General features: G+C 44.8%; 2 protein-coding genes across 3 annotated transcripts in view; one reads left to right on the top strand and one right to left on the bottom strand.

Annotated features, from left to right (window-relative positions):
- Positions 1-605, top strand: part of gchfr (GTP cyclohydrolase I feedback regulator) — a 3,778-nt gene extending 3,173 nt beyond the window's left edge. Inside the window, exon 3 of one of the 2 annotated variants that reach the window (XM_056477206.1) lies at positions 57-605. In XM_056477206.1, the coding sequence (XP_056333181.1) occupies positions 57-195 (139 nt within the window). In that variant the 3' untranslated portion in view covers positions 196-605. The remainder of the gene's footprint in view (positions 1-56) is intronic. The other variant, XM_056477205.1, reaches the window with a different exon arrangement.
- Positions 606-11,232: 10,627 nt separating this feature from the next.
- dnajc17 (DnaJ (Hsp40) homolog, subfamily C, member 17) overlaps positions 11,233-12,339 on the bottom strand; it is a 98,964-nt gene continuing 97,857 nt past the window's right edge. The window contains exon 11 of the mRNA XM_056476758.1: positions 11,233-11,504. Coding sequence (XP_056332733.1) covers positions 11,385-11,504 — 120 coding nt within the window. The 3' untranslated portion in view covers positions 11,233-11,384. The remainder of the gene's footprint in view (positions 11,505-12,339) is intronic.

The following is a 12,339-nucleotide window of genomic DNA, read 5'->3' as shown; positions in this document are numbered from 1 at the left end:
GTCCCAGAATGTTAATGCATCTACTGATGTCCCGATGATCTGTCTGTGCTTTTCAGCTCTGAATATCACGTGGACGAGCCGCCAAGACTGGTTTTAGACAAGCTGGATAAGATCGGCTACAGAGTGGTCAGTATGACAGGAGTGGGTCAAACGCTGGTCTGGTGTCTGCATAAAGAGAGCAGTAACACCCTGTGAATGCAGACAGGTAAACACGGTAAAACACCACTGTTGAAGAATCCAGCGCACAGTCAGCTTTCATATAAGAAGGTGCACACATATATTCCAGATGTGTGCAGCATCTGAACTCTGTGTCTGAAATCGCAATACTTTCTGTCATTCCAGATCCCTGAATTCATTTTCATTTATGCACTTTTAATACAATTAAGTTTTGTGATTGTAATATAATACAAGTTGATTGTGTAAAAAGGTAGTAAAATGTCTCTTAGTAGACTAAATAAATGATTTCTATGTATCATTTGGTTTTGCTCTGTCTGATATTTCTGAAAGTTATGTAGTGCATAGTTTCGATCAGTCTGAAATTTGTTGTAAACTGTGTTTGTTGTAGATCTTGTCATTTATGTTGGCTTTTTGTGATTAAAAATATTATTAAATAAAATATGATCTGTTCTAAAATGCTGCGTGTTTATTATTCCATTTTTAAACACAATATTGCCCTAAAGAAAAGCAGCTCCTACAAAATCTAACTCGGCTGAGGGCATTTCAAAGTAGACTACAAATAAGGAATATCTGACAACAACTCCTTTAAAGGATGTTTAAAAATATATTGAAATTTCATATTTAGTTGCTCAGTGTCATGGATTGGTCAGGCTCTCACGACCCCCACTCACGAAGATCACCATCACCTGACTTCTAATGAGCACACAGCTGCATCACATTCACGAGCACCAGATAAAAGCACAGCACTCCAGTCGCTCATTGTCCGGGCTCGTCTCGACGAAAGCGGACAACTGAGCGACCACTCAGCGTAGTCATCCTCAGCTAAAACAAACGATTTACTTACCTGTTCTCTTTGTATTCCTCCTAGTCTTCCTGGTCCTCCCGAATCGTCCTGTCTTCCAGTCCTTCCAAGTCTGTGTCATCCTCTGTCAGCTGTATCTGGTGTGTGCTGTCCATCCTCGTGTATTCCTGTTACCCAGCCACGGAGGAAAAGACCCCCAACATCATTCCTGATCCTCCTGGCTATCCTTCATGTGCTCCTTGTTGTCATTTAATAAACACCCTAACGTTTCCTTACCTCTGTCTCCTGTCCGCTTCATAACAGAAGCCCGGACCCATAACGACGACAACATGAGCACCCCCGATCACCTTCAAGAGCTGGTGGACCAGTTGAAGCGGATTCTACAGCCACCAGCTCCACTTTCCAATGCACCACCAGCACCGAGCACTTCCGCCTCCACAGTTTCTTCTTCGGCCCTTCCTTCCAGTCCCATGGCCCGACCAGCGCCCTACTCAGGCGGAGCGGGGGAGTGCAATGGTTTTCTGTTACAATGTTCCCTCATATTCGAAATGCAACCTTCTCTATATCCCACAGATAAGTCGAAGATCGCCTACATCGTATCTCTACTCTCTGGACCTGCACTTAAATGGGCTGAGACGATCTGGAACCAAGCCGGGCCGGTCATGAATTCCATCACTACCTTCACGGAGTATTTCAAAGAGGTGTTTGGACGTTCTGATGGGGAAGTAGCCGCTGGAGAGCAGCTGTATCATCTAAAGCAAGGTACTCTATCTACACAGGAATATGCTCTCCGGTTTCGCACTCTAGCAGCTGCAAGTGGATGGAATGAGAGATCGTTGTTGACCACGTACCGGCTCGGCTTGGAACCCACTCTCCGAATCCAACTGGCCACATTAGATGATACAATGGGTCTGGAGAGATTCATCCAACATTCTCTCCGATGTTCCGATCGTCTCCGTTCCTATCAACAGGACACCATCACCCCCTCGTCTGCACTCCTCCAATCGCCTGAGTCAACAGCCTCTCCAGAACCAGAACCCATGATAATAGAGTCTGGAAGACTGACATCAGCGGAACGACAGAGGAGGCTGACCCGGGGTCTGTGTCTATACTGCGGTGTCAGTGGACACACCCGTATGGAGTGTCCCCTTCGTCCCATTCGGACTTCAGTGAGTGTATTCAGTACGAATATTGAACAATGTAAACCACTTACTACCACCGTACAAATAACTACTGCCTCTATTTCTCTCCTTGTCACAGCCCTCATCGACTCCGGGTCAGCAGGGAACTTCATCTCCCAATCCCTCTGTCGTCAACTCCACCTCCGTACTGAGGCGTCCTCGCATATATACCAGATACAACCGATAACCCAGTGCACTCGATCTTCGACCCGTATCCATCGACAATGCGAAGACATCCTTCTTCAAGTGGGGTTGTTACATCAAGAGAGGATTCAATTTCTGGTTCTGGAGGGTGCAAATATGGACATCATTCTAGGGCGCCCGTGGCTGGTGAAGCACGATCCCATCATCTCTTGGGGCACAGGAGAGATAAAGAAATGGGGATCTGGATGTACACCTGCCTGTTTTCCAAATCTCCCTCTTCAAGGTCGGAACCCCATTTCTTTGTTTGCAACATCGGTCGAGAGCCCTCCTGAGAAGCAGTCTATCCACATTCCTAAGGAGTACAGCTCCTTTCATGATGTCTTCTGCCCCAAGAGAGCTTCCCAGCTACCGCCGCATCGGCCATGGGACTGCGCAATCGACCTAGTTCCAGATGCCCAGTTGCCAAGAGGTAGGATCTACCCGCTCTCGCTTCCAGAGAATCAGGCAATGGAAGATTACATAAGGGAGGCTCTGAGTCAGGGGTACATACGTCACTCAAAATCACCAGCCGCCTCAAGCTTCTTCTTTGTGGCCAAGAAGGACGGAGGGCTGCGTCCATGCATCGACTACAGGGTCCTAAATAACGGTACAGTAAAATACCGATATCCCCTTCCTCTGGTACCAGCCGCTTTGGAACAGCTCCGAGAAGCTAAAGTCTTCACTAAATTGGACCTCCGCAGCGCGTATAATCTGATAAGAATACGTGAGGGGGACCAATGGAAGACAGCATTCGTGACCCCTACTGGCCACTATGAATATGAGGTCATGCCTTACGGTCTGGTCAACGCCCCCTCCGTATTCCAAAACTTCATTCATGAAGTCCTCCGGGAGTTTCTTCACCACTGTGTAATAGTGTACATAGATGACATCCTCATTTACTCCCGGAGTGAGGCCGAACATCGCCAACACGTTGCGGAGGTCCTACACACATTGAGAGAACATCACCTCTACCTCAAAGCGGAGAAATGCTCATTCCACCAGAAGTCGATTCATTTCTTGGGATACATCATTGACCAAACCGGTATACGTATGGATGGGAAGAAAATTGAGGCTGTTCTATCCTGGTCAGAACCCACTTCCATTAAGGAGCTCCAGAGGTTTCTTGGGTTTGCTAACTTTTATAGACGGTTTATCAAGGACTACAGCAGGATTACATCACCTCTCACTAATCTCCTCAAGGGTAAACCCAAAGGACTGGAGTGGACCAAAGAAGCAGCCGCAGCCTTCCGCCTTCTTAAGAAGGAGTTCACAAGGGCCCCACTCCTGACTCATCCTGACCCAAATCTTCCTTTCGTGGTGGAAGTGGACGCATCCACCACCGGCGTCGGGGCAGTATTATCTCAACATCATGATACACCGCCCCGACTGCATCCCTGTGCCTATTTCTCTCGGAAGTTGAGCCCGGCGGAGCAGAATTACAGCATAGGAGACAGGGAGCTTCTAGCAATCAAGCTAGCCTTGGAGGAGTGGCGTCACTGGTTGGAGGGAGCCAAACATCCGTTCCAGGTGATCACAGATCACAAAAACCTCCAATACATCAAAGAGGCCAAGAGACTATGTCCACGTCAAGCCAGATGGTCACTTTTCTTCTCACGTTTTGATTTCTCCATTTCCTATCGTCCAGGACCCAAGAATCTAAGAGCAGACGCTCTCTCTCGTTTACACGAGCATCACGATCATGAAGAACTCCCAACGAAGATTCTTCCCGAACACATCTCCATTTGTCCGATCACCTGGAACGCTCCTCCAGTCGTTGCCACTCCGGAAGCCCCTGCTCCGCCGGGATGCCCTCCTCATCGGCAGTTCATACCACCTGAACACCGGGTAGATCTGATCCACTCCTTACATACCTCGCTAGGCACTGGACATCCAGGGATCAACAATACTCTCTCGCTAGTATCCCAACGATTCTGGTGGCCAAACATGGCAAGGGATGTGAGGCAATATGTTCAGGGCTGTAAGGACTGTGCCCAATCCAAGAGCCCACGTCATCTACCCGCTGGAAAGCTCCATCCCTTGCCGATTCCGAACCGTCCCTGGTCACACCTAGGAGTGGACTTTATCACTGACCTCCCTTCGTCAGAAGGTAATACCTGTATTCTAGTCATAGTAGATAGATTCTCAAAGTTTGTCAAACTAATCCCTCTGAAAGGTCTTCCCACAGCCTTTGAAACTGCCGACAATATCTTTAATCAAGTCTTCAGGTCATTTGGTATTCCAGAAGATATTGTGTCGGACAGAGGTCCACAGTTCATCTCACGTCTATGGAAAGCCTTCTTCAAGCTCCTAGGTGTGGCCGTCAGCCTCTCTTCTGGATATCATCCCCAAACCAACGGGCAGACAGAGAGGAAGATTCAGGAGGTGGGACGGTTCCTGAGGACCTTCTGCAGTGGTCACCAGAACTCCTGGAGCCAGTATTTGGGCTGGGCAGAATATGCCCAAAATTCACTGCGGCAACCCTCCACCGGACTCACGCCATTCCAGTGCGTCCTGGGCTTCCAACCACCGCTCTTTCCCTGGGATGGCGAACCATCTGATGTCCCCGCAGTGGATCACTGGTTCCGGGAGAGCGAGAGAGTCTGGGACGAGGCTCATCAACATCTGCAGAGGCAGTCCGTCGAAGCAAGGTAACCGCCGATAGGAGAAGGTCTGAAGAACCCAGATACACACCCGGACAAAAGGTGTGGCTATCCACCCGGGACATACGCATGCGACTGCCCTCTCGCAAGTTAAGTCCCCGATTTGTTGGTCCCTTCACCATCATGGAACAGGTTAACCCCGTCACCTACAAACTACAATTACCCTCTCACTACCGTATTCACCCTACATTCCACGTATCACTCCTGAAACCCTATCACGATCCTGTTCTTCCCTCCACAGAGCCTGACCACGAAGAGGAACCCCCTCCTCCACTGCTCCTAGAAGAAGGAGCCGTCTACGCAGTGAAGGAGATCTTGCGTTCCCGACGTCGTGGTGGCCAGTTGGAGTACCTGGTGGACTGGGAAGGGTACGGCCCCGAAGAAAGGACATGGGTTCCCAGAGCTGATATTCTCGATCCTAGTCTCATGGTGGAGTTTCATGAGAGCCACCCTGAGTTCCCAGCGCCTAGAGGCAGAGGGAGACCACCACGGCGTCGGAGGTGTCGGCCCTCAGGAGCGGGCCCTGGGGAGGGGGGGTACTGTCATGGATTGGTCAGGCTCTCACGACCCCCACTCACGAAGATCACCATCACCTGACTTCTAATGAGCACACAGCTGCATCACATTCACGAGCACCAGATAAAAGCACAGCACTCCAGTCGCTCATTGTCCGGGCTCGTCTCGACGAAAGCGGACAACTGAGCGACCACTCAGCGTAGTCATCCTCAGCTAAAACAAACGATTTACTTACCTGTTCTCTTTGTATTCCTCCTAGTCTTCCTGGTCCTCCCGAATCGTCCTGTCTTCCAGTCCTTCCAAGTCTGTGTCATCCTCTGTCAGCTGTATCTGGTGTGTGCTGTCCATCCTCGTGTATTCCTGTTACCCAGCCACGGAGGAAAAGACCCCAACATCATTCCTGATCCTCCTGGCTATCCTTCATGTGCTCCTTGTTGTCATTTAATAAACACCCTAACGTTTCCTTACCTCTGTCTCCTGTCCGCTTCATAACACTCAGTGATGTCGCACTGTTGCCTAACAGCAAGAAGGGCACTGGTTCGAACCCCAGCAGGGCTAGTCTGCATTTCTGTGTGCATGTTCTCCCAGTGTTGGTGTCCGAGTGCTCCGGGTTTCCCCATCATCCCAAACACACGTGCTGTAGGTGAATAAACTAAATTGGCCGTAATGTATGAGTGTGTGTGTATGGATGTTTCCCAGTAGTGCTGGAATAGCATCCGCTGTGTAAAACATATGCTGGAATAGTTGGTGGATCATTCCCCTGTGGTGACCCCTGATAAATAAAGGGACTAAGCTGCAGGAAAATGAATGAAATTTCAATAATTTAGTCTTCGAATATAAACGAGTGATGCTGTAAGAGTATATTTTCTCCATCTCCTCTCCTGAAACTGCGTGACTAAATGAAGGGGTTCGGGGTGACGTGGGGTGAAGCCACATGGGGACGTTTCTTCAGGACAGCGGCTGTAATTGTGTTTCCTGAGCTGTAATGAGAAATCAGGAGAGTCTTTCCAGGAACACAATAGAAAAGCCCACAGAAGTAAACAGAACCATGTGACGCCGCGAGGACAGCAAACACCAGAAACTGTACATCTGCTGGAACTGATGACCAGAGGATGCAGACACAACCCACAGGAAAACACACTACCGGGATCTCTAGTAAATACTACAGTGTTTTGAACAATACTATAGTATTTTAAAGTAGCTACCACTCTGTTAGTGAATGCTCCAGCATACTGTAGCATTACCTATAGTGAATTGACAACCTGTAATCAATGCAGTAGTAAACTGTGGTACTATACTGTAGTTCTTGTGTTACCGTAGCGACTGCAGAATGACCAGATTAAGTCAAGTATTTTACAATAGACCTTGTGTCGTAACAGCACAATGCATTCTGGGTGTTTAGGTCAAGGAAGCCTGATTCCTATTGATCTCTATTGATATCATACAGTTGAAGTCAGGATAATTAGGCCCCCTTTGAATTTTATTTTATTTTTTTAATATTTCCCAAATGATGTTTAAGAGAGCAAGGAAATTTTCACAGTATGTCTGATAATATTTTTTCTTCTGGAGAAAGTCTTATTTGTTTTATTTTGGCTAAAATAAAAGCAATTTTTAATTTTTTTAAACCCATTTTAAGGTCAAAATTATTACCCCCTTTAAGCTATATATTTTTTCAAACCACTGTTATACAATAACTTGCCTAATTACCCTAACCTGCCTAGTTAACCTAATTAAACCTAGTTAAACCTTTAAATGTCACGTTAAGCTGAATACTAGTGTCTTGAAGAATATCTAATCCAATATTAGTTACTGTCATCATGTTGCGTTGGCAGGGTTGTCTGTGTGTGTCTGTCTCTCTCTCCCTCTTTTCATCTGCAGGCCCCGCCTTGATCACGCAGATAACATGCCCTGGGATTGGATGAACTAACCCAGGGAGTTCTTTAAAAAGGGAACAACGGGCGTAGAGCGAGAGACTGAAGCCTGGTTTATACTTCTACGTCAAGTGATCGGCGTGACCCACGGCGCATGCAACGCGCGTAGCATACGCGTGCGCTTGACGCAGAAGTATAAATCAGCCTTGAGAGAGCCAGTTTTGTTGGTGTGTTGTTTTTAAGTTGAAGTTATTCCTGTTGCTAAGTTGTTATCGTTGATTGTGTTTTCCGTGTTGTAAACCCATCCTTGTATTGTTGTGTTTTGGTTTGTTTGCGTGTTTGTTTGTTCATTGATAATATTGTATATATATTGTAAATATATAACGCCACACTTTTCTTTATGTAAATATTTTCTCCTGTTTTTGTTTTTAGTCAGATTTTGTATCTTTATTTCTGTTATTTTATTATGTGTAGTAAGTTTCATTTGGGTGTTTAGTTAGTGTGTACTTGTTGTTTATTATTTTTCTGTGGGTTCACTTCGAGGTTGTTGGCTTCACGTTTTTTTTTTTTTTGGGTGATAAAAAGAAAAAGACAAAAAAAAAAGACAAATAAAGAGACCCGATACAAACGGGTCGTAAAAGTGAATCTTATTTGTCAGGTGTTCTTTTATATTGCGGCCTTGACCCTAGACTAGGGTCGTAACATAAAGTGAGGGCTCGTCATTTGTTTTTGTACAGCAAAAACGTTTATTTTGAATCCTTCATGTGGACGCGCGGTGGGTAAGTCATTTCAATTTATTCTTAGTTTGGCTGCTTTCTTTTTGGTGTGGGAAGGAGAAGCGAATAGTGTTAATATGGATTTTAATTCGACTGCCTTCGCACTTTCTCTGAGCGCGGAACAGTTTGATCGCTGCCGCGAGGATGACTTATTGAAAATTGCAGAGTTCTTTAAAATTGTGGTGCCGCATAAGGTATCAAAAAAAAGAATTAAAAGATGTGCTTTATAAAGAATTGCATTTGCTGCGTATACAAAGATAAAATAAATAATTATTAGAAATGAGTTATTAAAACTATTATGTTTAGAAATTGAAAAAATCTGCTCTCTGTTAAACAAAAAATAAACAGGGGGGCTGATAATTCAGGGGGGCTAAAATTTCTGACTTCAACTGTATATTCACTCATCAGCAATGAACTGTAAGTGCTCGTGCTGCAGGTAATGAAGAAAGTCATATATGGAGATGTTTTCTTGTGGCAGCTTGCTGATGCCCTGTCAGTTATGCATAAACATTCATCATTCATTTATTTGATCCGCCTCTGCTTCTCCAGTTCCACTTCACCACAACTGTTATGCACTCAAAAATATACTTATTTATAGTTTTGTTCAATCTACTTATTTAAAATGAGCTGAAACAACACAATTTATGATATTTCATTGGAACAACTTAATTTTTTATGTTCGATTCACATAACGACGAGAAGTTTGGGCTCGGGAGAGCCCACCTGTCCTGCGCAGACGTTTGCAGCTGGATACGTGATGGACGGGTGGGAGAAGTGCCGCGTCCTGTGCCTGGCTGCTCTGTTTCTGAAGGATATTAAAGACATTTACCTATTTGGAACTTTGATAACAGGGTTTCTGCTGATGGGCTTATGCGGGGCCCTGGGGTATCGACGAATGATGAAAGCGGTCAGTGCTGCTCAAAACCCCACCAGGCTGGCCGGCTTGATTGAAGCGCTGATGGGCAGGCTTGCTAATAACCAGACTGCAATATTAGATCGCAAGTTGAAAACATCGGAGTGAAGTTAGCAGCTTTGCAACAAGATTTGGCCAGATCTGGAGACGAGTGATGGACATTAAACATCTGTGAAATTGGCAGGTATTGACCTAAAGTTGAAGTATCTTTCTACTCTTTCGGCTTCACTGTGTTTTCTTTTTTCCTGCCAAACGGCCTCGGCTGGAGGAAAACAACTTCTCCCAGATAGCAAGATAAGGAGACGCTCTGAAATTCCTGATCCCTGTCAAGGACACCTGTTGGACTCTACAGGCTTACGCACACACACAGATACACAGCACGACACTTCCTGGCCCCAATCCAACGCCTTCGTATGCTTTCACCCACTGGAGGGGGTAGGCGGGTCTGTGACCAGCGCCTCCATGGCTGCAGGACCTAATGGCTGCCCGCCCTTACCGGACTATATCCACACCCCCTGTTCCCATCCCCTGTGGCAATGTTATGTCTTGTCGGTGTGTTTTTTTGCTAGATTTTGCTGGATTCCATTTACCTGCATTTCGTTGCCTTGTACTTGTACATGTGTGATGACAATAAATTGAATCTAATCTAATCTAAAAAATAAATCTGTTAAAAGTGTTAAGTTAGCTTAATTGATTTGTGTTGGGGCAACATGAAGGGACTGTGTGGAACCCTGCACTTTTTACAGTGTGGAATGCATATTATGAGCCTCTCAGACACACAATGAGCATTTATAAAGGTTTACACAACAGTTCTGTCTGGTTCTTGAATCTGATTGGCTGATAGCTGTGTGATATTCTGCGAGCAACAGCACTCGTCCAGCCTCTTAACCCTTCACCCTTGTGTATTACTCCGCTCACATACAGCAACAAGCAGAGGACACTCTACACTTTAACAAATATTGCAGCTGTTGGACAACATAATGTACTTTTGAGGCTTTTTAGACAAGAACACAGTTGTTTAGATTGCAAATATGCAGTATATTTATAAGGATAGTGCCTATTTTAAACATTTATCATTTCTGAGAGACAGTGCGTCGACGAAATTAGCCTGTTTTCAAAATTTCGAACTACAGCTGATCAAATCGGTACTAAACAGGTAAATGACTTTCTAAGTCGATCTCTCTCTTTTGTATGTTGTAGTGCTGTATTTATCTCCCAATTGTAACAGAGAAATACTGGGAAATCTCTGTAGACTGATGGCATTTCATGCCGTTCAGCCTTATAATCTTAAAAAGTGGGCAAAATCAGCTGTTTTGTCATCACTATAGACTATAGCTTCTTTCTCCGATCAATTTTTGAAGGCCCACCTGAGTTTGAAGTAATCAACAGGAGAAAGTGCATTACTTAGATCATTTAAATAAAGCATATTACTAATAAAATCCTAAAATCCTAGTATAATATTGAGTGTTTTTAGCTATCTTGCGGCCCACCTGCAGGATCGCTGAGGCCCACCGGTTGAGAATCCCTGCGCTAGAGAATCATTCAAACACTAGCTCTACAGTGACGTTGGTGGATGAGCAGTGGTTTCTGCTGTTCTGATGTCAGCTGCAGATGTGAATGAATGGCGTAAGAAAGTAGTTCCTCATACAAAAGGGTTTTAAGACTCTCCGTGTTTGATTTTCCTTATTTTATATACACGATTGTGCCGTTGAACTGTTGTATAAACGCAATATCACATGAGTAGCAGTGCAATATGGCTGTGTATCGTCACTGCTGGGACGCTAAGCTGGGCACGCTTCCCACCAGTGCCAATATATAGCCACATCGCACTGCTACGAGTGTGATATTGCTCATATATGCACATTAGTACATTTCATTTGAGTGTTTGTGAGGTTTATTACTATAAAACAGTCATTTTTTTCTGTTGTTTTCACTGGTTTAAACTAACCGCTCCTGCGTTTGTCCACAAACATGGCCGACGGCAACTTACCGTGATGTAGATTCATGAGCTCTACAGTATGTAGTACACTACAGTGTTTAATATAAATTACTAGTGTTTTTCCATGTGTGAATGCTGATGAATTTAACCAGGTCATTTCCTGTTTGTGATGATCAGTGCAGCGGTTTAAAGCATCATGAAAATATTCAAGGTAAAAGATTAATCATAAAAGGCTTTATTGATGTGTGTGTGTGTATGTGTGTGTATGTGTGTGTGTGTGTAAAAAATCACAAGTTGTGTTGAGTTCTGAGTTATCGATGTGTGTTTTTATGTATGTATTTTGGAATGTGTGTGTGTGTGTGTGTGTCAGGCCGTGTCGTCCTCTTCCTCTCTCTTCATCTGCTCGATCAGTCTCTTTCTCTCTTCAGCTTGTCTGAGTCTCATGAGAACCACACTCTCGTAGTCGCGTTCAGTGCGCAGGCAGCTCTGCAGACACACACACACACACACACACACATTTTAGATTGTTATTATTATTGTTATTGTTATTATTGTTAAGGTCACGAGTGGTTGTTTACGCATTTCACTGCATATCCCAGACTGTATATGTGAGAAATAACATTTAAATTGGAACACACACACACACCTCACGTTAATACAAACACCCAATGGCCCGCTTCCACTGGGTGGTACAGTACGGGTTGGTGCGGGTCACCTTTATCAGGCTTGCGTTTCCACTGCTAAAAGGGTACCAATAGTGGTGTGCGACAGACAGTTTCAGTCGACGTCATTCTCACTCGAGGAAATGTCTACAGTAAAGCTGTACGGGTCGTTCACATATCATATGAGAAGCACCTCTCACAACACAGATGCTTCATAAACACAAATACTATAAATGTTTATTACTAACCTTATGAACAGGATTTGATTATAACAACGATAGTGTGAAATAGCCTACTGTAACGTCTGTAATTACTTAAATAAATAAATAAATGAACATATATGAACACATACAGACTCTTACAGTCTCTGATGTGTTACCAACTACAGATAAACTACACACAGCAAACATTTAGTCCTTATTTAGGTTCAAAAACAACACAAAATATAGCCTATAGTCAGTGAAAACCTCTCATCTGTGTCTTCAGTCTTCATCAGCACATGTAGTCTCTGTTAGACTACGTTCACACTGCAGCCAAATGTGGCCTGAATCTGATTTCCCCCCCTCATGTGACTCAGGTGATGACCGTGTGAACAGCCCAAACCGCATGGAATCTGATCTTTTCAGGTCAGATCTGTGCTACTTTCATATGTAGTCTTA

Source organism: Danio aesculapii, chromosome 17 (genome assembly GCF_903798145.1).
Source record: "Danio aesculapii chromosome 17, fDanAes4.1, whole genome shotgun sequence".
NCBI lineage: Eukaryota > Metazoa > Chordata > Actinopteri > Cypriniformes > Danionidae > Danio > Danio aesculapii.
The sequence above is the reverse complement of the archived record's forward strand: the minus strand, read 5'-3'. Positions and strand labels throughout refer to the sequence as shown.